This window comes from Lontra canadensis, unplaced genomic scaffold (assembly GCF_010015895.1).
Source record: "Lontra canadensis isolate GAN:19392208 unplaced genomic scaffold, GSC_riverotter_1.0 scaffold4, whole genome shotgun sequence".
In the NCBI taxonomy this organism is placed as follows: Eukaryota; Metazoa; Chordata; class Mammalia; order Carnivora; family Mustelidae; genus Lontra; species Lontra canadensis.
Genome location: NW_022630998.1, coordinates 964167 through 991929, shown reverse-complemented (window position 1 = coordinate 991929; position 27763 = coordinate 964167). Strand labels below are relative to the sequence as shown.

At 47.0% G+C, this 27763-nt stretch overlaps 1 protein-coding gene across 1 annotated transcript; it reads left to right on the top strand.

Annotated features, from left to right (window-relative positions):
* The first annotated feature begins 18 nt into the window (after nucleotides 1–18).
* Nucleotides 19–14629, top strand: PPIC (peptidylprolyl isomerase C). The gene is made up of 5 exons (XM_032844326.1): nucleotides 19–219; nucleotides 7208–7321; nucleotides 7824–7917; nucleotides 10449–10633; nucleotides 14463–14629. Exons 1-5 carry the CDS (start codon nucleotides 103–105, stop codon nucleotides 14589–14591), a joined length of 639 nt encoding a protein of 212 aa, XP_032700217.1. The 5' UTR covers nucleotides 19–102; the 3' UTR covers nucleotides 14592–14629.
* The last annotated feature ends 13134 nt before the right edge of the window (nucleotides 14630–27763 follow it).

Sequence of the window (27763 nt, the reverse complement as noted above, 5' to 3'; positions counted from 1 at the left end):
CCAAACCGGGAGCGCGCAGGCGCAGCGGCCGGGGAAGTCCGGCCACCCGTCCGGGAGGCTGCGGTGGCGCCGGAGCCGCTGCAGCCGCTGCCGGCGCTCGCCATGGGCCCGGGTCCCCAGCTGCTGCTACCTCTCGCGCTTTGCGTGGGGCTCGGCGCGCTCGTGACTTCTGCGGGGGCCTCGGGCGTGAGCAGGCGAGGCCCCACCGTGACGGCCAAGGTAACTGATGGGCGGGCAGCAAACTGCCCTCGCACGGTCCAGGGGGACGGGGGAGCTTTGGGGACGGGGTCCTCGGTGTCCGCGGCGGCGAGGAGGAGACTTCCCGGGCGCCGAGGACGCGAGGCGGCCGCGGGGCTCAGTGCGAGGGCTCGGGGACCGCGCTGTCCGGGGCGACTTGGGGGCGCTAGGCCCAGCAGTTTGAACTTAGTCTCCGGGGCGGCGGTCCGACGTGACCTGCCCTGGGAGCTGCGGGAAGCTTCCGGAACCACTGGGCTCTTTCTCCAGGAAGGAGGCGGCCCGAGTACTTCCTTTAGCGTGGCGAGGACTCTGGAATAGAAGCAGGAAGAATGCAGGCGCTGGGGGGGCAGGGGTGGCGAGGAGACTAGCTCTGAGCCACGGGGGTGCAGTGGGAGGCGGCCACCGCTGTCACCCAGCCTGGAGGAGCCCGCTGGGGTGGGGGGCGTCCGGGACAATTAGGAGCCTTGCTGTAGCGAGAGGGTGGTCCCCCCCCACCCCGCTTGGGGCGGGGGGTGGGGGTGAGGTGCGCCTTTAGCCTTTGACTGTTTCACACTTTGCACCCTGAGCTTGGGAAGCTGCTAGCACCCACAGCCTTTTAATCTCTATAGGGGATTGGGCTGGGTGTGTGTGGGGGGATTGATGGGGGCGGGGATCTGCCTTGGACTGTCTCTCCAAGCACCACCGTGCTTTTTTCAGCATATTTATCCAGGCTAGAAGATAATGGAGGGTGTGGGGAGAGACAGAGAAGGGAGGGAGGGAGGGAAGGGAATGATTTGGTGCCCTTGATCACTACTTCTAGAAAAAACCACTGGCAGCAGCAGTGTCTTGGAATCTGGGAGGAGGGGCAGCTCCAAGTTGTTTTAATAGTAAGTCAGGTGTTTGCCAATGGGAATGATACTGTTGAACAAGTAGTAGACTGCTTAAGTCCTCTCCCACAGATCCCACCTGGGGTGGGGGTAGGGGAGAATGAGGGACCTGGGGAGAGGGAGGTCACCCAAACATCTGATGTAGCCTAAGAATGAACATTAAGGCCATACCATGCTGCAGTCTCTGTGTGCGTGAAAGGGGGAAACTTAGCCCCACTGTTGTGAGCACTGATTCTCAGCCCTGCCCCTTGATATTTGAGGCGTAGCTATTTTTGAGAAATGGCTTGTCCAAGGCCATAGAGCTGAAAGGGTGGGGGAGAGGGAGTCTTTCAGTCTGCAGATACAATTTGGGTCTTTCGGGATAACAACCGTAAAGGTAACGTTCATAAAATGAGGAAGAAAATATAGGAGTCCCCTCCTCTCTGCAGGGGCCAAGTTCTAAGACCCCCCAGTGGATACTGAAACCCACACACTGTTTTGTCCTATACATAACATATATTAAACATACATATATATTAAACAAGGGAACGTTTAATATATAAATTAGGCACAGAAAGAGATTAACAATCATAACTGATAATAAAATAGGACAGTTATAACAATATACCGTAAGAAGTTACGCAAATGCTGTCTTTCTCGAAATATCTTAAAGGCACTCACCTTTCCTCTTGTGATGCTGGGAGATGATAAAGTGTCTACCTGATGAGATGAAGTAAGGTGACCTGACCGGAATAAGTGAACCTTGGGGAAAATGGAAACCTCGAGTAAGGGGGCGGGGACTATTGTAAACCCTTTAATAGACCTGGTGATACTAAAAAATACCTGGAGGATAAGAAAAATCAGCCTGTAAGCACTTGGGAGGCAAAGGGAGTTGTGTGTGCAAGGGCCCCATGCCAGGAAAGCCATCAGAGTTCAGAGGACAGAGAGAGGGGACAGGCTCCCACCCAGGGGTGAGGGGTATGTCTTGAGACAAGGCGGAAAGGGCCAGCAGCAGCAAAATCGTGTAGGGTCTTGGAGTCCACAGTTAGGAGCGGGTTTTGAGGCAGTTTAATATTCTTCTTTTTTTTTCTTTTTAAAGATTTTATTTATCTGACAGCGATCACAGGTAGGCAGAGAGGCAGGCAGAGAGAGGAAGGGAAACAGGCTCCCTGCCAAGCAGAGAGCCCTACCTGGGGCTCGATCCCACGACCCTGGGATCATGATCCCAGCCAAAAGCAGAGGCTTTAACCCACTGAGCCACCCAGGCACCCCCAGTTTAATCTTCTAATTTGAGGTCTTAGTCTAAGTGCAGTTAGCCTCCGGGGTTTTAAGCACGGGATTGACATCATCTCATATATACTTTTAAACAGAGACTGTGGTCGCTCCACGGACAGTGAAGTGGGAGGTCATTCAGGCTCCATGTCAGAGTCCAGATGGCCATGGCGTGGATTTGGGTGCTAACTGTGGAAATGGGGAGCAAAGGGGAGGGATGTGAAATAGATGTTTTGAAATGCAACTAATAGGACTTGCTGATGGTTTAGATGGGGGTAGGGAAAACGAAGTAGAATTGCCGGATAAAATATAAGGTTCCCAGGGAGGTGTGAATTTCAGATAAACATGAATCATTTCTTACCATGAGTCTGTCATCTGCGGGGTTTGGGAACAGACTTCACCAGGGAAGCTTTTAAACCTACCCAGTGCAGAGACCCAGCCTAGATCAAGTCAGTCACGATCTGTGAGTCACCCAGGGTGGGAATGTCTAGGACGGGTGCCAAGAGGAAGCTGGTGGCTGCTGGAGTGGAGGTTGGAGCATCTCTGCCCCTCGGCTAGGGTGCTGTCATTCAGTAAATTTTCCTGTACTCTGCTCTCAGAATTAGTAATGTATCTCCGTTCCCTTCCTACCAAATTTATCATGAAGTTTTTTTTTTTTTTAAGATTTTCATTTATTTATTTGACAGAGCACAAACAGGGATATAGGCAGAGGGAGAAGCAAACTCTCCGCTGACCAGGGAGCCAGGTGCTGGGCTCGATCTGAGGACCCCAAGATCATGACCTGAGCTGAAGGCAGATGCTTAACCAACTGAGCCACCCGGTGCCCCTATCATGAAGTTCTAAAAGCTAATTGTGTAGGCGAGTCTTCTACAGATTTGGCCCTGTCAAAGTGACTTTTTCAGTGGACTTTTTAAAACAACTCAGTATATGGGAAAAGAGAGACCTTAAAAATTATTTCCCCGAGGAATGCCTGGGTGGCTCAGTTGGTTAAACGTCTGCCTTCGGCTCAGATCAGGATCCCAGGACCCTGGGATCGAGCCCTACATTGGGCTCCCTGCTCAGCAAGGAGGCCTGGTTCTCCCTCTGCCTCTGCCTGCCACTCCCTTTGCTTGTGCTTCCTCTCTTTCTGTCAAATAAATAAATAATTTTTTTTTTAATTTAAAAAATTATTTCCCTGTGTTCGGAAAAGTAGATAAACTGGCCATCGCTCTAGTGTTTCCCCCAACAGTCTCCTTTGTTTTTCCCTCTGACTTCATTTAAAAACTAGGAATCTGGAATAAGAGAGGGGCGAGGCACTGCCCCCCTTCAGTGGCACTCACCAGCACCCCCTCCGCTGCCCGCCCAGCCCTGGAGCCTCTGGTCCACGCTCTGGCTGGTCTCAAAGTCCCTGGAACAGGCATCTGCCACCCTGTACTTCTGAGCAGACGCCCGAGGTTCTGCGCAAGGTCAGGCACCTAGATGAGAGAGAATAATGCTGCTGTCTTTCCAGCTGCACTCATGCCTGGCCCAACTTGCTGGCACTTTCCTAGAGCATGGCCTGGTGCCCTGGGGGCAGGTGATTTAATGTGTGAAGCTCCATTTCCTTCTCTGTTAGTGGAAACATAGATAATATCTACCTACTGGGGGGTTTGTGTGTTTGTTTTGCATATTAGATGTGATAAAGCAGGTAAAGTGCTTAGCTGAGATTTCTGAGGTCCATTGTTAGTGTTATTTATGTGACCTTATTAATGCAGCCCTGAAACCGGTGAGGAACAGAAGCTCAGAGCTGAATTAAGTTGCCCAAGGACCCATGGCCAGTTAGCAGTGGAGCGGGGTGGTTGGCTCTTGTCCTTGGCGTCTACCCTAGTTGCTCTGGAAGTGGAAGCAGGATTAACCCTTCAGGGGTTAGGATCAGGCTCTGTGAGTCCCTCTTTCCTATTCCCTCTTTTCTCTACCTCCAGTGGCCCATCATTTTCAAAGGACTTTCAAAGGCAGCCCGCAGGGGGGGAAACAGAAACGACTTGAGCTTGCTCCTGAAGTACAGTGTGGAATCCAGTTACCACCTCTGCCAGGAAGCCCACCCTGATCTCCACAGATAATTATCACCTCTACCCATGACATTTCATCAGTACTTATCTTGTTATAAAACCAGATTGTCCATTATATTACAGCTACTTACATAAGTGTTTTCTGTGGGACCATAACGTCCATGTGGCCAGGGGCTTTGCAGCCTCACCCCATGTCCAAAAAGGGCCTGTCCCCTAGGGCACGCAAGCAGTGAGAGATGATCTCAGGGTGACATGGTGTAGAGGGAGAGTGTTTGCCTGTCAGCCACCTTGGGTCCCCTGCACCCTCTACTTAGGTAGTTTGCCCTGCTTCTCACGTCCCCTCTCACGGGGCATTGAAGTACTCACCATTTTTTGAGTACCTGTTTGAACGATGCTGTGCCAGACACCTGGGATCTAAAAACACCATTTCTACCCCTTAGAGGGTTCCCTGCCTGGACTGTGAGCGCCATATTCAGGATAAATGACAGGACTGCACGGCTGGCTTTGACTCTCCCAGCTTAGGCAAAGCTCCCTGAGACCCCATGGACTAGGTCCTGTTCCTTTCCTTCCCTCCCTCCTCCTCCTCCTCCAGTTTCTTCTCCTTTATCCCAGTGCCTCTCCCCTGTCCTTAAATCCCCTCAGCCACCACCCCACCACAGGCCCTAGGACTTCCTCCTTGAACTGGTCTCAGGGCTCCCAGATTCTTCTTCCCTCAACACGAGTAATATTCCCCAAGTCTTCCAGGGCCCTGTTCTTTCCCCTCTCTCTGCTGCCCAGCAAAAAACCCAGGTCTCCTAGCCAGCAGCCTTCTTCCACCTTCTGGAACTGGTCAGAGTCTCCCTTCCCTGTCAACTGCAGTCAGAAGGGTAGCGTTACTTCCCTGCACAAAGAGCCCATTTCCTGCCCTGGTGTTTTGTCTCTAGAAGGAACTCTGCCCCATGGGGCTCAGGCCTATTCTTGTCCCTGGAGGCTGCTCCCCTCCCTCCAGGCCTGCCTTCCATCACACCCTCTCCAGGACGCCTTCCCTCAGCCCTCAGCATCCCTCTGGGCCCGGGAGCCAGCATTCTTGTGTACTTGGTGACAGAGAAGATGTGATTTTATCATTTCCACTGGACTCGGGAAAACCCTGCCGTATTTTCCTTGCTGCCAGTCACAAAGTGGAAGGACCCTGCAGTTTGGAGAAAAATCTTATTAGTAAGTGTGCAAGGCTGCACGTCAGAACAGGCAGATTTTTATTGAAGAGTTTTGCTGGGTGACAGGCCCTTTTCCTTCACCTTCTCCGGCTTGCTCTTTCACGTTTTATGCTCCTTGCTGTCCAGACACCCACAGGCTTTATTTTCTCTTCTGTATGTTAGAAGTCTGGCAGGCCTTTCTAGGTAGGGTCTTGTATGGCGTTCCTTTAAGACGAGGTCCCTAATTCTTCTCCCGGGGCTGCCTTGTCATTGTCTGTGCCTGAGTTTACTCCTGGGCTTGGAAATCGCTTTGGAGAAGGTGCTTCTCTTTGATACCAGCCCTGGTGACCCCAGTCCTGGCGTGTCAGGGCTGAGGCCTGTCCCGGAGCCATGTCCAACTGTCGTCCTCAAGTGCACAGGCTCATCTCAAGGGCATGGTCTTTGTTACAGTCTATAAAGTCCTCCTGTATAAATAATAATACAGTTGCGGCTGCCGTGGCCACGGGAAAATTCTAAAATGCCACACGGAGCACTAAATATCACACCAGCCCGTGACAGACGTGCTGACGTATTGGCAGGAGCCCTTGTCTTGCACCAAAGCTTGACAGTCTTTACTTCACGATTTTTCTAAACTGTGAGACATCTTTTTTCTTTGACAACCCTTCTTATATTTTTTAGAGCCATCTCTCGAAGGTCTTTTTTTTTTAACGCATTCGAACAGTAAATTGCTTCATATAATCTAAACCCGCTAATAGAATGCCCTTCGACTCCGTAGCCTTTTCAAGCATCCCGTTGGCGTCATCCTAACACGGTGATTTGTGAAGCACAATGGGTATCATTTCATTTGGATGGAACAGGTTTTCAAAATTTGTTTCAGGGAAGGGAACCGGTGGGGTTCACATGCGTGCAACGTGACTCATGCTCCCTTCTGGGGATGTGCTTTCTTTCATCTGTCCTGACATGTTGTGCCACAAGGAAAACCCAGCATCCCCGTGGGATTTTGGGGGCATGAGGACTAAGCTGGGTGTCCCGAGTGTGCAGGGCCGATGGCCCTGTTGGGGCTCGGGACAAGGCTGGGGACCTGGAGCCTGACAGAGTCGGAAGTGAGTGGCCGGCCTTTCCGAGGACTGGCCGTGCGTTTTGATGTCTTGCAGTTCCCTTGACGGCAGGTGTCTGCTGAGCACTCCGTGGGAATCGGGCACTGGTCGAAGTTACAAAAAAATAAATCTGGATGGTTAGGCAATTTCTCTTCTTACCTGTTGTTCTCTCCTGCCAAGATCAAGAGCATCACCCATCAGAAAAGCGCAAGGCTGGGAAAGGGGAGGGGACCGCAGGGCTGCCGGGACCGTGGGGTTCTCAGAGACCTCACCAGTGGACTCGGGACAGTGCTGAGTCAGTCTTCAAACCCAGGACCTTGTGCGGTGCTTGGCCCAGAGTGGTGCTCATGAAATGTTGGTGGGATGAACGTGGTTTTTTTTTTTTTTTTTTTCTTTTTTTTGCAGGTGGAATGCAGCCACACTGGTGATTGGAGATGAATCTAGAGCTTCTTTGTCCGCTGCTGGGGGGGAAAGGGCTTTCGCGTGGGGACGCATTCTCAGACCGTACCTTTCTCTTCCCGTCGTAACCCTCTGCTCCGCTGTTCCCTCACACGCAGGTCTTCTTCGATGTGAGGATCGGAGACAAAGATGTTGGCAGAATCGTGATTGGCCTCTTCGGAAAGGTTGTGCCCAAGACTGTGGAAAATTTTGTCGCGCTCGCAACAGGGGAGGTCAGTCTCAGTCTGGGTTCCCTTAAATGCGCCCAGGAGGGGGTCTTCCTTCTTTTAAGCCCAGCATAAAGGTGTCTGCTGGGAAAATGAGCGTGGATTGAGCAGGTCCGATGAACCCGAGACATTCTCACAATATTTTACTTTATTTTCCTACAAAATCTTACTCTCCTGGTGCTCAGTGTCCTCGGGGTCCTAGAAATCGAGGGGAAGCAGTTACCACGTGAGAATACAGATGGGCAGTCTTTTGACTTATTCACATTAATACCCTACTTCCACAGTTGATTTATTTCTTTGTTTTGGGTCCATCGATGTGTTTCTACCAGAGCATCATCCCAGGGACCTAATTCTATAGAGAGTTTGTGTCATTTTCTCATCGGGTCACATCCCGATAAACAGTGGGGTTCCGTGCTCACTACAGCCGCACATATCCAAAAAACGGTAGGGTTCACCCTGCAGTATGGGTTCTATCTACTTGTATATTCAACTGACGTAATCTCTTTAGAAAGGATACGGCTATAAAGGAAGCAAATTTCATCGCGTCATCAAAGATTTCATGATTCAAGGAGGAGACTTCACGAGTGGGGACGGCACCGGCGGTAATCATGTCTTTTGTATTTCTCCCTTTCTCTTTACCACACTGAAACCCAAGATCAAGTCTGTGCATTCACCCCCCCTGAACTGAATTCCCAGACGTAAGAAATGAACTACTTACGACCACCAAACAAATGCTTCAGAAGGACAGGGTGTGGCAGGGGGCCCTCAGCTCCTCAAATCTAGTCACAGGTACAAACGAGTGAGGCCCCCCTCACGGGAAACAGTAGTGCTCTGGCTCGTTATCTTTCCATAGTGGAGATACATTCATCTAGGAGATGGCTCTGCAGTTACTAACATGCTAGACTCCCAGTAGGCAGTGGTCGAGAAAGAGGCCCACAGGGGAAGGAAAGGTCAAATGGGAAAGCGTGCACACACTGGTGTGGGGGAGGGGAGCAGCTGGCCCCAGACATGGATGTGGTGCAGGAGGGCTGGGGGCAGCACGCCTGAAGGGAGAGACAGGGGTTGAGGTGGCGGGATTGCAGGGGGATTTGCCCCCCCCCCTTTTTTTTTTTTTTCCAAATTCTTTCACTTTGTTATTGGCTTTTCCAGTAATAATAAGTAATCAACGAATTGTCTATATTACATTTTTTTTTAAGATTTTATTTATTTGACAGAGAGGTCACAAGTAGGCAGAGAGGCAGACACAGAGAGAGGGGGAAACAGGCTCCCCACTGAGCAGAAAGCCCAATGCGGGGCTCGATCCCAGGACCCTGAGATCATGACCTGAGCCAGAGGCAGAGGCTTAACCCACTGAGCTACCCAGGTGCCCCGTATTATATGTTTTAATAAGCCAAGGTAGAGTGCTGTGAAGCACAAATAATTAAATTTATGGACTGTCACATACACCTGAGCTGATTGTTCCTTCCTGGGGACTGCACATACCCATGCTCTCTGGGCTCAGAACTGTCATGAGTCCTTTTCCTGAACACACATAATAGAGCTAGCTACATTAGAATGTAAATTTACTTCAGGTTTAAGATTTTTAATTCAGCAAATATGTGTTCTGATAGGTATGAAATGGCTAACTTTTTGGAGAAACCCTTAGGCCCACTTTCATGCACTACTGCTAATTTTATGTTGATTACAATGATTTCTTTATAAGAAAATGGCTACCATTAAATCCTTGGATTTGCCAGGGTCTTCGGTAGCCATACTTTTAGTCCTTACAAAAATGCTGCAGGGTTCAGGGATGGAGATGGAGCAGAGAAACATGTTCAGGTTCCTTGGGTCAGTGGGGTGGTGGGGGGGATGCACAGGAGAGCAGCCCTCCCTCCCTGGCTGGTGCAGAGCTGGGTCTCCCTGTAAGAGTGTGCAGCTCCCTGTAGCAATGCCCTTGACATTGGTGACCCACTCTCCCATCCTGGCGCCCAGCAGGAACAGCAGCTGAGCTTTACTGTGTCCTCTTTCCTGACTCGTCTCTCTCTCTTTGCCTTCCCTGCTATGGGTGTGCGTGCGCACGCACGCGCCCGTGTGGAAGTGTGCGGACATTGGTCTTGAGTCGAAATTCTCTTGGGTTTTGGAGGAAGGACCTTTTGGATCACTTACATTTGGCCTAGACCTCTCCATGAGCAGAGCTTTCCTTCTAGGCCACTGACCAATCAGCTCTAAAGTGCCTGCCTTGGATAGCCACTCCTGGTCCATGCAGCCGAACCAGGATCTTGAGGTTGGCAGCTGATGGATGTAGAGCCCTGCAGAAAGGGAGGAGGTGGGCATGACATGCATTCAAGGTGTTGGGAGGATAGAGCGGACACTTCTCATGGTCTGTACTCTTCTCTTAGGGGAGAAACGGGTTCTGCCCTCCTTGCTGCTGGGCTGGAGCTCAGTCCCCATGGCTGCTTCCAGCTCTTCCACTCAAGGTCAGATCACTGGGTGCTCCCGTTGCCACCCCTTCCGTAGCCTGGTGAGCCTGGAAGGCGTTGTGCCTCATTATGTGCAGGCTGGCTGCCGTTGCTCCAGCACGGGGGCAGGCAAGAGCCACTGCTGGAGGGTCAGGAAGTTACGTGAGCGCCGGGTTCTGCTAGGCAATTTTCAAGCTCTGTAACCTCTGTTTCTTCCTTTCAAGTGGGATTGAGAAGACCTGTTCTGTAGGGTCATGAGGATTAGCAGAGGGTGTATATTAAGTGCTGATTGTGCCAGGGTTGGGTGCTGAAGCCAGAGTGACCACGTGAAGCTCAGGACAGACATGGTGCCAGTAAGATGGCCCAGCTTTCCACATGGCGTAACAGTGTCATCCTGCCCTTCCTTCTCATTTCAGAGAGAAATCGTTGACTTGCTTGTTTGGGGTCTTACTTTGAGGTCAGAGGATGGTGCCGTCTTTAAGGTTTTTGTGTGTTTATCTGAGTCTCTGGTGCCCTGATTCCCAAAGGAGTGAATTCTACCACTTCCTTTATTTCTCCATATGCTTGACCATCTTTTTCCCATCCCCATGTCCCCAGTTCTATTAAAACCTTATGGTTCCCTTTGAAGAATTTGCTTTCATATAACATCTGGTGATTCTCCTCCTTTTTTTTTTTTTTAATTTTGTCTCACCCAGGTATAAGCATTTATGGTGAGACATTTCCAGATGAGAACTTCAAGCTGAAGCATTATGGCATTGGGTGGGTGAGCATGGCCAATGCTGGGCCTGATACCAACGGCTCTCAGTTCTTCATCACCTTGACCAAGCCCACCTGGCTGGATGGCAAACATGTGGTATTTGGAAAAGTCATTGATGGAATGGTAATGTGATATGTTATTATGCCCCATTCAGAGCTTTATATTTACAGCGAGAGTACTTTCAGTGATTTATTTTAATCTTAAAATGTGCTTGTTAGAGATCCATCAATCCATGCTGACTTGCCTCTTTAAAGGTGAATTGCATGTGGTATTTTAATTGTGAGGAGTACCAGGGCAGAAGATGGAGCCTTGACGTGGAAAAATTAAGGGCTTCATTTATCTTGCTAATTGATATAAATGGAAACTCTTTTTTAACATAACCAAGTAAAACCCGGGTCCCATATGTGCATATATTAGGTTTTATACCACCTTAAAAAGGAAGGAAATCCCATCACATGGTACAACATGGATGAACCTTAAATATGTTGAGTAAAATAAGCCAGTCACAAAAGACCATACGATTCCACTTTTAAGAAGACCATCAGAAAAAAAAAAAAAAAAAAGACCATCTGACTAACACTTTAAGGTAGTCAGATACATGTAAAATGAAGTAGAATGGTGGTTGCCAGGGGCCGGCAGGGAGGAAGAAATGGGGAGTGTTCAGTGGGTACACAGCTGAACTTCGGCAAGAGAAAAAAAGTTCTGCAGAAGAGTTGCACGGTAATGGGAATATACTTAAGACTATGGCACCGTACACTTCGAAATAGATAAGGTGGTGCATTTTATGTTAGGGTTTTTTTACCACGGTTGAAAATAAAATATTTTTAAAAATCCCTTGAACACCACATGGTTCTGTGTAGAAACAAGTCCCTTCCAAAGACACAGTCAGTAGAACAATGAGAGTTACTAGAGGGAATTCAGATTCCGGCAGGTTATGTCTCAAAGAGTATCTCGGGTCCAGTTCATAACCAGAGAAACACTTCTTAAGAATCCTCATTCTCCTCCACTCCCAACATTTTTCCTCCTTAGCAGCTGCCCACAGAAGCTCTCCCAGATCCTAAAATAGAAGGTGGAAGGTCTGCCCAACCCAACCCTGGACCACTCCTGACCACCCCCCATCCTCTTCCGTATTTGATTTGGTTTCATTTTCTTTTGTTTTCCTTTCTTTTTTTGAAAAGTGGTTTTATTTATTTATTTGAGGGAGAGAGAGGCAGAGAGAAACAGAGAATGAATGAGCATGAGCAGAGGGAGAGGGAGAAGCAGGCTTCCTGCTGAGCAAGGAGCCTAAGGTGGGGCTCAATCCCAGGACCCTGAGATCACAACCTGAGCTGAAGGCAGACGGTTAACCAACTGAGTCACCCAGGTGCCCCGATTTTGTATCATTTTCACGTGAGCTGTTCTGTCTGTTCCATCCAAATGCAAGTGAACCAAGCTCACTTGTGAGAATTCTTCCACAGCTTCTACCCCCATCCTGATTCTACCCATCGAAAAGCCAGGAACCGAGCTGACCCATTCAGAACCTCTCTCACAAGGCAAGGAAGTGTTCAGCCTGAGCCGCCAAAGATAGGGTTCTCATTGGCAAGTGGGACTAGAGAGAAAGAGAGCAGACACATATCACTTCATAGGCCACTTCCCGTCCTAACACAATAAAGGACAGACCTATATTCTCACGAGCCATAACTTCCTTTGAGGCATCTATTTATTTATTTTTTTTAAAGATTTCATTTATGTATTTGACAGAGAGAAAGCACACAAGTAGGGGAGCAGCAGGCAGAGGGAGACAGAGAAACAGACTCCTCGCTGAGCAGGGAGCCTGACGTGGGGCTCAATCCCAAGACCCTGGGATCATGACCTGAGTGGAAGGTAGACGGTTAACAGACTGAGCCACCCAGGAGCCCCTCAAGGCATCTATTCTCACACAGTAATGAATGCCAGCCCCCCTCAAGTCTCACACAGAATGATGCCCTTGAAGTGAGCTAAACGTCCATATGCCTGTGCTCCACCAGTTCGTTTTTTTTTTAAGATTTTATTTATTTATTTGACAGACAGAGATCACAAGTAGGCAGAGAGGCAGGCACAGAGAGAGAAGAAAGCAGGCTCCCTGCTGAGCAGAGAGCCCGATGTGGGGGGCTTGATCTCAGGACCCTGGGACCACGACCTGAGCCCAAGGCAGAGGCCTTAACCCACTGAGCCACCTAGGCGCCCCCAGTTTGCGTTTTTGACCGGTGGGCCTAACCAGGTTTTAAAAAATTTTAAATGTAATGAAGTTCAAACATTCATGCATATATTTGCATATATGCATATATGTGAATATAGCATGCTAACGTGTAAGAGAAATGAAGAGTGCAAGTGTTATGTTGTCTTCCAGTCATGGTTTTTCTTCTCACTCTCTAGATCCTCTGTCTTAACGCCCTACCCGACTGTACCAACTTCCTTCCACCCGTTGGGGTGCATCCTGGGAGACCCGCTGCCTGGTCTTAGAGGAACAGTCCTTAACATGTTATGAGTCCTAGACTTCTTTAAGATAGTAATGAAAACTATAGGTTTTCTCTCCAGGCAGAAAAAAAAATTCTGTGTGTGTATGTGTGTGTTTTATACCCTTCCAAGGAATCTTCAGAATCTCCTGAATTCTAACCCAGAGATCATCTGGCTTGCTTTGTGAACGCTACACTTTTCTTGAGCTCCCCTCAGACTCACAGAATCACAGTGTCCACAGGTGACCCCACAAATAAGCATTTTTAAAAACTGTGGGAAAATATACATAGAAATTTCCATTTTAACTCTAAATGAGCATTTTTTAAAATGTTCCACAAGTCATCAGATGGGAAGTCAGTGCTTGAGGCAGACATGTGTACACATGTTTGCATAGACACAGTGTTTAGAAATATATATAATTATCATTAGAAGAATGCTGGTCTTTTATCTTAAGTTAACCTAAATTGGCCAGCAACTGGGTTAGGTGGCACCGTGTCCATGGCAGTGAGTTGCTTTGTTGCTATTTTTGTCTCAGCCCCATTTGGGAAGCTGGTCAGAAGCCACCATCCCTAGTCCTGGACCAGTCCTCCCTCCTTCCGTGTGAAGCTCAAGGTGGTTTCCTCAGATGTGTAGTCTTCCAGGGTAGAGAACGGGTCTTAATATCACTGTGGGGTTGGGATCTCTCACTCCACTTGTTGGGCGTGGGTCAACTTTAAAATGGGCAAACCCAGGGATGCCTGGGTGGCTCAGTGCCTACTTGTGATCTTTGTCTGTCAAATAAATAAATAAAATCTTAAAAAAAGTAAGTAAAATAAAATGGGCAAATGCAGAACTAGGTCCACTTCTAAATCTGCCTTCTGACCCAGTTTCTTATGCCCACACCATTTACAGGGTATTGTTGAAACTGACTCATATTCCATGTTGACTGTTACACTGGGGTAGAAAGTGGGTAGAAATACATTTGATTAGAGCTCTGTGTTTATGAAAATATTATTTTTAGAATATAAAATGCTAATTTTTTAAAAAGATTTTATTTATCTGACAGAAATCATAAGTAGGCGGAGAGGCAGGCAGAGAGAGAGAGGAGGTAGCAGGCTCCCCACTGAGCAGAGTGTCCGATGCGGGGCTTGATCCCAGGACCCTGGGATCATGACCTGAACTGAAGGCAGAGGCTTTAACCCACTGAGTCACCCAGGTGCCCCAGAATATAAAATGCTAATTAAAAGAAGTGAGAAAATACGCAAGTATGTTCTTTCAGTAGCCAGGTAGTGGGCAAATTTTGTTCTGTTATATATACATTTCCTGAATATTTTAAGTTTTCCATAGTTGGCTTGCATGATTTTTGTACCATACCAACAACAACAACATCCACAAACCCGGTTTTCTACCTGGGCTTTCAGACTAGGCACTGATTTCACCTGCGATCACCATAGTTGCTGGCGAGATGTGAACCCAGAATCTGCTTTTCTCTCACCAGACGGTGGTCCACTCCATAGAACTTCAGGCAACTGATGAGCATGACCGTCCGCTCACTGACTGCTCCATCGTCAACAGCGGCAAGATAGATGTGAAGACCCCCTTTGTGGTTGAGGTCTCTGACTGGTGATACAACGGGAGGAAAACAAGAAACACACTGTGGCAGGGATGTGTGTTTGTGTGTGTGTGTGTGTGTGTGTGTGTGTGTGCATGCACATGTGTGTCTTTTGAGTTTCCAAAGTTACTGTTTTGCTCTGTTTTCTTACCTCTGTGTTTCACTCTCAATCACAGGAAAGTTCAAAACATCAACCACTCCGTGATTAGTTTGCATGAATTTTGGTAAATCACTTGTTTAGGGACTTGGCACTTCAAAGACCTCGCCCCTTCCTCCCACGGTGCTGTTTTTAAACTAGAAAACTTTGTATTGTCTGTTTTTGTTTGGAGAACACAGTCATTATCTTGCTGAATTAATTGTAATCCCCAAGTTGAGTGAGGACGCTGAAGATTCATCTGAAGAAGGTGGGGACAGTGACGTTTGTATTTTGTACTCAAACAAATTCTTTGCAGGTAAAGGGAGATTTGATGAGTGTAATCTGTAATCTGAGATATGTCATAGGGACTTTTACCTGATAAAAGGTGCTTTTGTGTCCTATTAAATGCTTTTTATATAAGTCAACTCTCTTTTTGCAAGTCTTTTTTTTTTTTTACTTAAAGTTCTTAAAAAAATTGATGACAAAAATATATGTACTGTAATGCTAGCAATGAACAGATTAGAGAGGGTTCTGTAAATCAGAATGCTAACATAACTGGATAATTTGGGATAGGAAGGCACAGAAATGATGCCTAACCGTATCCCAAATACCTGAGCAGATTAATTTGCTAATTTTTACTCACTGTAACATTTATATCAAGTTCCCTTGAGTCGAGTTGCAACAAAAGGGCATCTTTTTTTTTTTTTTTTTTTACACAAGGAGCATGAAGATTTGGACCGTACTTCAACTAGATGGGAAAGTGGAACCCAACTGGGGCCTTGCTATAACATACCTGGCCGGAATGGAGTGCCTGATCTCTGTTCAGTGGGAGTGATATCTTTCTTTGAAAACAGCCCTGTTGCTTCTCCTCTAGGACCTGTGGAGTGAGTGAGGACCCCCAGAATTCCATCTCATCAATAAAAAAAGAAATAAGAAGTAAATAAAATTTGAGAACTACCTTTTAAAAAAAAATTCTTTCTCCATGGGGTACCTGGGCGGCTCAGTCAGTTGAGTGTCTGCCTTTGGCTCAGATCATGATCCCAGGGCCCTAGCATCAAGCCCCACATGGGGCTCCCCGCTCAGCAGGAAGTCTTTTTCTCCCTTTGCCCCCTCCCCCACTCATGAGTGCACTCTCTCTCACTCACTCTCTCAAATCTTAAAAGGAAAATTCCATCTCTTGAGCTGTATTCTAAGAAAACTGTTTTAGCAGGAGATGAGATGAAATGGGCAGTCTCAGTGAATCACTACAACCTTTTTTTTTTTTTTATATTGTGTTTATTTTTTTGACATAAAGAGATCACAAGTAGGCAGAGAGGCAGGCAGAGAGAGAGAGGGAAGCAGGCTCCCTGCCGAGCAGAGAGCCTGACACGGGACTCGATCCCAGGACCCTGAGATTATGATCCGAGCCGAAGGCAGTGGCTTAAACCACTGAGCCACCCAGGCGCCCCTCACTACAACCTTCTTAGCAATTTTTGTTTCTAACAAAAATTTACTGAAGGCCTTAGATACGCTGGGTACCAGTTTTTAATTTTGGAATCTGGCAGGGGACTGTGAGAAAAAGACCTGAGGGAACCTACATTCTAGATGTGGAGACAGAATAAATAAGGGGACAAAAAGCGTGCCGATGGTGTGAAGAAGGCATGCCCACGTGTGCCGGGGCAGCTGGGAAGGGAATTCTGGGTGAGAGGTCTGGGCAGGTCTCCTGAGGGGCTGAGAGAGTAGAGAGCAGGAGGGCAGCACTGTGGGCCTTCCCGGCAGAGAGGGAAGCTGAAGTCATGAGGGTCCTGAGGTGAGAAGGAGTGGGTTCCAGGGCCTGCTGGTTCCTGAGAGGTCAGAGGGCCCAGGCTGAGATTAGACTGTTCTGGGCCTAGGTGCCAGGTTTGAGTTTTTCCTTGATACACAGTACAGTGGGAACCTATCAGTGTTAAGCTGGGGAAGGGCATGAGTTGGTCCTCATTTAAGAAAGACTGCTTCGGGGGCGCCTGGGTGGCTCAGTGGGTTAAGCCTCTGCGTTCAGCTCAGGTCATGATCTCAGGGTCCTGGGATCGAGCCCCACATCAGGCTCTCTGCTCAGCAGGGAGTCTGCTTCCCTCTCTCTCTCTCTGCCTGCCTCTCTGCCTACTTGTGATCTCTCCCTCTGTCAAATAAATAAATAAAATCTTAAAAAAAAAAAAAAGACTGCTTCTTCTTCCACAAGGAGGATTTTTATAGGGGAGCTAGCATACACATCCAGAAATGCAAAATATTCACATCCTTTGAAGTCCTATTCCTGGGACATTGCTCTGGAAAGTGACGTCAAATTGTCATGGACTTCGCTGTTTGGTCAGTCCAGCATCCAGTCCCCATGGCCTGGGAATGGCCACCCATTTTCTTCAGGCAACCAGAGCATTCCCTCAAGTACTTCTTATTGGTAGGGAAGGCAGACCCTATGGATGGGTACATACATGGCCTGGAAAACTCATTAGCTCACTTGATAATTATATATTGAGTGCTGGGTAGAGCTGCTAACAGGGGCAGCCATTGTGGTCCCCATGAAGGAAGACAAATGATTCAAACATCTACCACATGAATATGTAACAGGATATCATGTAGTAATAGTCTCTGAAGAGAAACAGCAGGGAGAGAGGACAGAGTCAAGAGGTGATCTGGGAAGTCCTGAGTGTAGGCTGAAGGAAGTAAGGGGGCAGTTAGCCACAGGGACATGGAGCGAAGGGTATGTGAGGCTGTGGCCCTGGGTGATGGTCGGGCTGGTGGTTTCAAGAAAGATCAGGGTCCAGGTGTGCAGAGCAAGGGTGGTGGGGAAGTGAGGTGGAAGAGGAATGTCCTGAAGGATGTCCTGGGTCTGGTGACTGGCTCAGGGAAAGGCATTTGACCTGAATCATGGTAGTGAGTCTTAATTGTGGGACTGTCAATGGAAATATCGGGAAAGAATTGCTATCTTGCTTCTCAGAGGCTGTAAAGGAGCAAGCCTGAGAATGAAACCCTCACAAAGGGAAGCTGATCCAGGAAACAGAAAGCTGAATTCCCGAAGACTCCAATGAGCTCCTGAGTCCAGCCATGCCTGAAGCACATCTCTACCCTGAGCTCTTTAGCTCTGCAAGCTAATACATTCCCTTTTTTTTGCTTAAGCCAGGGCAAATTGAATGTTTGTGACTTGGAACTGAAAGTCTTTGTTTAACAGAGCAATACTGAAAAGTTTTATGTACAAAAATGTGAATTGCAGGGACGCCTGGCTGGTTCCACTGGTAAAGCATGTGACTCTTGATCTCGGGATCATGAGTTTGAGCCCCATGTTGGGAGTAGAGTTAACTTAAAAAAAAAAAAAAGATGTGAATTGCAGAATTATTTATGCTAACAAGATACTGAAGCAACTTGAATGTCCCTAAAATGGTTATAAGTCATACATCCCATAATAGACTAACATGCATTCATTAAGACGAATGATATAAAACTTAGAGCAACATGAGAAAATGGCCCTTTTCAAGAAAAAAGTAGGAATTCTGTGTGCAGCATGATCTCAAGTGAGTAAATACATTCTCACAAGGCAAATGCAGCAAAATATAAATTATCATAAAGCAAATCCAAATGGGATTTTTAAGCTCTTAAGTGTATACATAAATACATACATGTACATATATTTTTGCTTGTTTTGGTCTTCCAATTCTCCTCTAAGGTGCATTTCTTATTAATAATTAGAAGAAAAGTATTTAAAAATGTTTTTAAGGTAACATGGGAGGAAATTGGAAACAAAAACGTGTTAGACGCAACAAAGTGCCACAAGTATCAGTGTCAGAAAGCAGACACGTGAGCCGCTGCTCCCCGTGTGCATGGGGACATGGACTTTGGCCATGTAGTTCTTTTTTGTTGTTGTTGTTGTTGTTGTTTTTTAATTAGTACGAGCATAATGCCCTTCCCCCAGTGACAAAGCAAAAAGCGGTTCATCATCAAAGTGTGGAAACTCTGAGAGCACTTCGTGCCAGGGAGTAAAACGGCCAGGCTGTGTGTTCTAGCAGATGGCCAATGACCTCAACGATACACCTCCTGCTCAGAGCTGTTTGTGTCTCAAACATAGAGGGTCACGCCCTAGACCAAAAGTATCCACAAACTCACAACTATCAACTACTGCTCTGCAAAAAGCCTATGCTTTCTACAAAAGTTTTTTAAACCAACAGCTCGCTCTTTGGGCAATCATGCTGTGAGAAGGACACGTAGTGGCAGAGGGCATGTGCAGAAGCGGAGGAAAATTACCCTGGCCACCACCACCACCGTGCCCCTATTATTAAAATTTGGTCCTGAATTGCTTCAATAAGCAATTGAAAATATTTTGGTATCCTGAGCCCTGAGTTGTTTTATTCCAAGTGCTGTTTAGCAATTCTGGGGATCGTCAAACAAGATAAACTTTAGTAACATTTATTCCTGGGACAGACTGATAATACTTGAAAAAGTACTAATTACTTCATTTCTGATGAGTTTTGGGGTTTTGAGCAGAACTCACCAAACTCCTTTTTTGAAAAGTTCAGCCGTTTTGAGTTACATAAAGACAAAAACATGGCAAGGATTTTATAGCAGGAAAAGGATTTGTTTTTGTTTTTCAACATTCCTATAATTCAGACAGCTGAAGAAATCTTTGATCTGGAAGGCTTGGAAATTCAAAGCCCCCCAAGGCATTTTTTTTTTTTAATTAAGAAAGAGTAAAAACAGTATTTGTAATGGAAAATTTTTGTGCTGTTAAATACATAACGGCTTTTACTTAAGTCTGTCCTTCATCTTGTGGACTTGCCATTTCAGCCAAGCATAGGTTTTAGGTGTAATATAACATCACCTGCCTGAAGGTTTGCTGGTGTTACTGATATTCTTGAGTGATGGAAAAGCACTTGGCAGTAACACAGAACAACAGTGACGAGTTACAGGAGTCCTGTCTGGAAGAGAGAGAGAGAAAAAAAGGTCCATCTGACAAATACTCAAGCCAAGACCACATGCATCACAAAATCCATACATGGAATTTTTCATCCCAGCACTAGTTCCCACAGAATGCTCAGGAGTCAGGATTTGGAGCATAGAGAGAGAACCCAACATGCCAATATCCCCCTGACGCCCACTTCTGAGGTTTTCTTAGGAGTCATCTGTTCCCACATCCATTACTTTTTCAGAGGGTGGGAAGGACTTTCTTCTCCAAGCACACTGGGCACGTAAAGTGCTGTGAAAACTCTGGTCCCCTTCCGTCCCAGGTGCTACGTAGCAGGTCCTGTAATTTGGATAGATACTTCCATTTGAAAACCTCAATCTTTTCTTCCAACCTGGACACGGAGACGGGTCTGCTTCCTGAGCCTCTTCTGAGCACCAGGAGCCACACTGTGACAGGATATCATGAGGACAGGAATGAGAACCAAGCAGTGTGGAGCAGACAGAGTCAATACTTCGTTTATCCCCACCAGCCGGGAAAGATAGCTCTCTTACAAAGATCTCAGAACTTCCGAGGTGCTTCCAAACCTTGTACATGCTCTGCCTTGCAAGTCTCCCTCACCTCTTCAGCTCCCCGTGACTCTTCAGGAGTCAGTATGAGGCTCCATCTGTGAGCCTTCACTGGAAACTTCCTCAGCCGGGGTTCTAACTGCTTACTTCTAGATGTCTCCCATCCCCTCCGGGACTGGAGGCTCCTCTAAGGCAAGGATGACATCTTCACTGTAACACCCACCCCCGTGTTTTACCCATAATTGATGCTTAGTAAGTGTGTTCAGAACCAGTAACCAGAAACAATATGTCTACATTTATACCATGAGGTACTTAAAATCTCCCAGGACTATAAAGATCATTCAACATTGGCATTCATCTTTCGACTCATTATGCTTTTTCAAAGACTGTTGCCTTTAAAAAAATACGTATCTTCTGAGTTGAGGTTTGAAGGATAGGGTAGAAGTAGATTGACAAAGATGAGGTGGGCGCCCAGCAGTCAAAGGAAAGATCCAGGTGGTGGTAAGATTTAAGTGGCAGTGTTAGCTGACTTCCATGTCATTCCTTGGTTGAGAGCATGGCCGACTGTTGGCAGCTGCTGGAGGCTCAGCCTTGAGCCGAGCTGTTTGGGTTCGACCTGAGAGGCGATGAGAAACTACTCTCTCTAGTCCTAAATTCTATGGAAGTCAGGTCATCCACCCTAGAAAGGCTCCCGTTTGAACCCTCATTTGTTGGGGGATTCCTGTGGCCTGCCTGGTGCAGGGGGTGGGGATGGCCAATGAGAAAAGTATATATGATCCCACCACACACCACCTGGAAACTCAGACAGGTATCGATATCATGCCCTTGGCCATTAGCGTCACAGGTTTGCTCTCAGGGCTCTGCTCTGCTCCTGGGTACACAGCATCTTACAGACCCTAGTGCAAAAAGTGGGGGAGAATTCAGCACCCAACTATCACCACAATGGGAACAATCCAGATTAGTTTCCTTCTGCCGGTGGCTCAGTGATGCACCTAGTCTCCTTTTCATGCTGCTGCACCTATAACTCATGAAGGAGGGGTCACTGTGTATGCATTGGAGAAGAGACCAAGACGGAAAAGGGTTTATCCAAAAACCTGGAGCTCCCTGGGGATAGGGGTTCTGTTCTCATTCAGGCTGCTACAGCAAAGTACCACAGACTTAGTGGTTTGTAAACACCCTTTTGGAGACTGGTGGCCAAAGAGGGTACTGGTGAGGGTCCTCTTCCTGTTTCATGGACTGACATTTTTGTGGTGTCCTTGAATGGTGGACAGAGCAAGGGAATGCCCTGCTCACATGACCTAAGCACCTCCTAAAAGCGCACTTCCAAATACCATCAAACTGGGGAGTAGGTCTCAACATATGAATGTGGGCGAGGGGGGGCAAACATTTAGTATAAAGCAGGTCCCAACCTCCCACTCCCAGCCCATTGAATGGCACCACCATCCCACCGCTTCTCAAGCTCAAAACCCATCCTTGACTTCTTTCTCCCTTCCTTTTACGTACTACATCCAAGTTCATCATTAAGGTCATGGGTAAGCTGTGCGATACCCCTTGATATCCACATCTCATCCTCTTCACAGCTACCACCCTCCCACAAAGGGTCATCGCTCACCCAGATTATTCAAGGGGTTCCCTAATAGTCTCTCTGCTTCAGATCCTGCACCTGGCCAGGCCATTCCTCATCAGCTGCCAGAGGGATCTTTTAAAGACTTTTATTTATTTATTTGACAGAGAGAGAGATCACAAGTAGGCAGCGAGGCAGGCAGAGAGGCAGGCAGAGAGAGATGGAGGCAGGCTCCCCGCCGAGCAGAGATCCCGATGTGGGGCTCGATCCCAGGACCCTGAGATCATGATCTGAGCCGAAGGCAGGGGCTTTAACCCACTGAACCCCCCAAGTGCCCCCCCAGAGGGATCTTTTAAAAATAAATTGGCTCAAGTGTGATTCATCATGGGCATTACCCTAAGTGGTATAATTGTTTGTTGATATTTACAAGCTGTCTGAAGCATTTTTTTTAAAGTTCGTGGTTTAAAATGTCTCATGCTGGGGCAGCTGGCTGGCTCAGTGGGAGGAGAGTGAGACTCTCGATCTCTGGGTCATGAGTTCAAGTTCCACGTGGGGAGTAGAGACAAACTAAATAATAAAAAAAACTTGAAAAAAATTTTAAAGTGTCTCATGACTGATCAAAAATTAAATGAATGTAAAAAATAAGATTGTCCATCATACCTCAGTAAAGCCGAATGAAGGAAAATAAAATAGATCATATTTCTTCTGTGTAAAACCCATCAACGGCTTCTGGTCACACATAGGCAGTCTTGAATGCCACCTCTCGAGGGGAATGCTGTGGAATATGGCATCAGCCCCTCATTGTCCTCCACACTCACTGGCTTTCTGTGAAGACTTGATACAGTTCTCTCCTGATCAGGGAACCTGCTCATCTCTCTGCTATATACTCCCCTCCCCCTTTCTTCACCCAATTCCTCCAGTACTCTTAAGGTCTCAAGTTCAATGCCACTTCCTCAGAGAAGTTTTCTGCCCTGCCCTGATCTAAATTAGGTATCTTCCTTGCAATTTAAGTCAATTTTCATTTTTTCCTCATAGCAATGAACACACTTCATAATGACAAATTTCAGGGATTTTTATCCATCCAATAGCATAATATTCTATAAGTTCCATGAAGTCACATTCAAATTCAGGTTCAAATTTAGAAAGATATCAAGGATTTAGAAAAACATTTTGTTGCCTTCTATGAAGAAAAATTACCATGATAACAGATAAAAAAAGTTCATATGACAGAAGATAATTTCGAAGTGTGAGAGCTCTTATCTTTTACTACATTTAAAATACCTTATCAGTTTTGTGGCGATGCTGTTGGGTTGGACTGTTGTCCTAAAGGTATCATCAGCCTTCTGTTGTAGCCATCCTGACAATGTTTGACTCTGTGTCTGCTCCCCCTAGAAATAGTTTTTTTTTTTTATTAAAAAATTTTTTTTAAAGTTGAAACATTTAAAAAACATTTAAAAATAAAATATTTTTTAAAAAATAAAAGGCAACAAAAAAAATTACGAAAATAACTTGAAATGTCCTAGTGTGGATCTCAGACTTCTTCATGCCCGAAAATCACCTGAAGGTGATTTCCAGATCACCAGATCTCCAGGCACCACACTCAGAGCAGTGACTGGGAGTCCATATATCTGGGGCAGGACCTAAGAAATAATACTCCAACAAGTTCTTGGGTGATGCCAATCCTGCTGGTTCCAGGTCCAAACTTTGAAAATCACTGCCCCAGGGCATCTCCCAAACATGGCTTCTAACCACTGAATTAGCTTCATCATTTGTTAAGTAGGATAGTTTAAGAAATCACCCAAGTGTGTAGTTACCCAACCCAATCAAATTAGTGAGCAATTGTAGGAAATCATTGTTTTCAGATCAGGATGTAATGAAACGTTACAGGAACTGGGGAAGATGTTAGCAAATCCTCATTCATGGTCAGTGACTCCACATGCATTTATGAAGTTTCTGCTGCCTTTGAGCTGGGCACTGGGAACACGGGCACTGCGCACCTACTCCTTCAACAGTGTCTCCTGAGATCTACTGACCCTGCACTGAAGGAGGAGCAGAAACAAGTCAGGAGATGCCCCTGCTCTCATGGAGTTCAAGTCCTTTGCAGGGGAAAGACAGTCAACAAATAAACAAACAGGATAATTACAGATGATGAAAACTGCTATGAAGTAACAGTTTGCTCTGATGCACAAGAAGTCAGAGAGAGACAAACACCACATGATTTCACTTACATGTGCAACCAAAAAACAAATGAACAGACACACAAGGAGACTCACAAACTGGTGGTTGCCAGAGGGGAGGGGGTGGGGAGATGGGCTAAGTAGGTGATGGGGATTCAGAGATACAAACTTCCAGTTACACAACAAGTAAGTCACAGAGATGAAAAGTATAGCACAGGGCATAGAGTCAACAATGTTGTAATAAGGTTGTACAGTGGCAGATGGTGACTGCACTTATGGTGAGGACTGGGTAATGTACAGAATTGTTCAATCATGTTGCACACTGGAAACTAGTGTGTGTCAACTCTACTTCAGTGCTAGGGATGTTTAAAAATCATGGTGCAGACTGGCGTGACCAAAGAGGGGTTCTTTGTGGAGGGGAGGTACAAGCGGAGACCTAGCAGGCTTGAGAATGACCATCTTCCCAAGGGAGAATGGGTATTTCAGCCAGAGACCAGCAGGTCCTGAGGAAGGACCAGGGTTGGCAAGTCCTGGGGATGGAAACGCCAGTGTCACCGTTGGATGCATATCTGAAGGAGGAACTTGGAGAGGGTGGCGGGAATTTCAGCTTTACGTGGGAATGGAAGCTCCTGGAAGATCGGGAGCAGGTGACACGATCTGATGGACACTTGAAAAAGACACCTGTGGCTCTGGTGTGCCGATCAGCCTGCAGTGACAGTGGACACAGGGAGATGCGGGAGGAGGCTGCAGCTGGGCACACAGAGCCTGGTTTCATCACATGAAAGGGGAAAGCGCCCGGTAATTTGCAATGTCCTGTAGAAAGATCAGCAACTGCTATATGCCGGGCTCTTTCCTGCTGGAGTACTCATGTGTGGCTCAAATATGCGCATAAATACGAACCACTGCACTGGGAAACTGATGGGGGAGTGCATGAGCCTAAATTCAGGGGATAAAAGTTTCCAAATCTGATCTCCTTTATTAACTGGTAGCCTTGGTCAAGGTCTTTTGTCTTTCTAGCTTTCATTTCTCTCTGTAAAAGTGGAATGGTAAGAATACAGACCTCATAAAGATGTCGTGAGTCTTCAGTGGGACAATCTATGGAAAGAATTTAGCCTAGTACCTCTCGGCACCCAAATTGGCACTCAGACGTATTAGCTACCTACCAATCCCTCTGAACTTTACTTTCTTTTTCAATGAAAGCTCATAAAAAGTTTGTGAAGTTATACTGGGATGAGGTCTGAAAAAACCCCTATCCAACACTATGTAGCAGTCAGTAGGAGCTCAGCACACAGGAGTATCCAAATAGAGTGTCAAAGCTGGAGACACTGTTGCGGTCTCTCTGACTGATGACAGGAGAGTCCTGAAGACAGAAAACGTTTCACATTCTAGAGGTCAGACTTACAGTTCTACTCTTAGGATATAAAACCAGATTCTTCTCTACCTAATTCTAGGGACTTCAGAGGTTTACCATTTCAATGTACCCTGCTCTCCCTCACATGAAAACGAATGTCTCTTCATCCTCACCAGAGCTCAGACTTTCACTACACATGCTCCCGGGGCAGGAAACATAAATGTTGCAGAAATATCAGTTTTGAGTTAGTGTCTGCTTCTTCCCTGGGTTTCCACTGCGGAATTCAAAATCTGTAATTATCATCAAGGATGAAAACCACAACAAAGCCCGGATGAAAAGGACGGCTTCGAAGTTGTGTCTATAGAGAGGCTGGAGAGGAGAGCCTTACTCCCTGAACTTCATAACCAATTCAATTAAACGGAAAGACACTCTCTAGTAAATGGCTCCAAATTCCAAAAAAGCAATGATTCTGTCTCTGCTCTTTAGATGCCTGACACAGTGCCTTGATCTGGTGAGGGAGCTCAGAAGTATGGAAAGTATGGAGGAGGAACTGAATATATGTTCAACAAGGGCATCAATGAGACCACAACTCACAGGGGTCTGTCGCTCTTGCTGCTTCTGCAGAGTCCTGCTGTCTGAATGTCGGTGTCCCTCCCACCAGCCCCAAATTCGTACGTTGAAACCTAATCCTCAGTGTGGTGGTGTTTGGAGGTAGGACCTTTAGGAGATGATAAGGGATGGGTGCCTTTCTAAGAGGCTCCAGAGAATTCCTCACCCCTTTCCCACCCTGTGAGGACACAGGAAAGATCATCCCACACCAGATCCCCAATGTGCCTGGGCCCTAGCTTGGACTTCCCAGTCTCCAGAATCATGAGAAATGGATCAGGCCGTTCACAAGTCGCCCAGTTTGCAGTGCGTGTGTTACACGCCCTGAAGGACCGTGAGGAGCACCTACCTCCCTGTGGCCTCCTGGGGGAGTCGGAGGGATGTTCTCTTCACAGCGGGTCCTGCAGGAGGTAGGAAAGTCAGCAGCCATGAAAGAAGAGTAGTTTGTAAAGCATCTTACCTCCTCACATCCCTCCAACAGGGGTTATCGGCATCAACTTGGCAGTTTTCTGAAGTACCCAAAGAAAGGCCCCTACGCAGTCCAGATTTAGTGATTCAGAGACCTGGCGATCCCGATGCGGATGTGGCCCCGAGGGAGAACTGCTGTTTGAGAGGCTGTCGGGGAGAGGAGCATGGCACCCAGGTTGTGTGCCCAAATCCCTCCTGCTCCCCGGCAGATATCATTAGTTGGTTAGTGCATTACATCTGTACTCACTTAAAATCCTTTAAAAAATAAAACTTGAAAAACTTTTTGGTAAACATGCATGACATGACATTTACCATTTTACGTGTTACAAGGAGTATAGTTCAGTGGCGTAAAGTACAGTCACACTATCAACCAAGTATCACCATCCCCCCATCTCCAGAACCTTCTCATCTTCCCCTGCTGAAACCCAATACACATTGATTCCTCATTTTCCCCTTCCTCCAGCCACTGACAACCACCGTTCTACTTTCTGTCTCTAGGAGCTGGACTATTGTAGGTATCTCATAGTAGTAGAATCACACAGGAGTAGTCCTTTCACTTTCACCCAAGCTAAAGCATGTGAGAGAACTTCCTTCCTTTTGAGCACTGAACAACATCCTATTCCATGCACAGACCACATTCTGTTTGGCCATTCATCTACGGATGGACACTTGTGTTGTTTCCACCTGTTGGTGTTCATGAACAATGCTAAGAACTGGGGTGCGCAAAATAATCTGTTCAAGTCCCTTGACTTGGCTCCCTTCGGGTATACACCCAGAATGGGGACCTGCTGGCTCACAGAGTCATCTTTGGAAGAACTGCTAGACTGTTCTGCAGAGGACGCACCATTTTACACCGTCGCCAGCAAGGAGGGTTTCACGGCGTCCGCATCCTCGCCGACACTTGTCATTGGCTGCTTTTGAGAGTTGCCACCCTAATGCCTGTGCCGGCATCCGGCATCCTCGGCCAAACACGTGCGGCCATTACCATTACCATTACAAAGGAGATGAAAGCCATTTGTTCTTTCTCAACTGTGATCATGAGATTTCTATGCTTTTCGAAGTGAAATGAGACCGCGGACGTACCAGGTAGGGATGTGGTCAGCATGATCGGGGTTGTAGAGATGGCCGGTGGTCTAAAACACTGGGGTGGGGGAGAAAGGACACCAGGGGTGCTGGTCCGGAAATGGCCGTGTGGTGGAGGCGAGGCCAGAGAGGGGCTCTGCATGAAGCCCTGGGGGAATCGGAGACCAAGCCCAGGCACACCACCAAATGCACTAAGGAGGAACATAGCAGATGCGCTGTCCCCACATCCTGCCTCCAGTGTCAGTGGGGATTCTTTTCCTTCTCTTTATTCTGTTTATGTCCCTCTACCCTTTACTGCTCTATTGTCTATGAATCCTTGCTTTGGAAAAT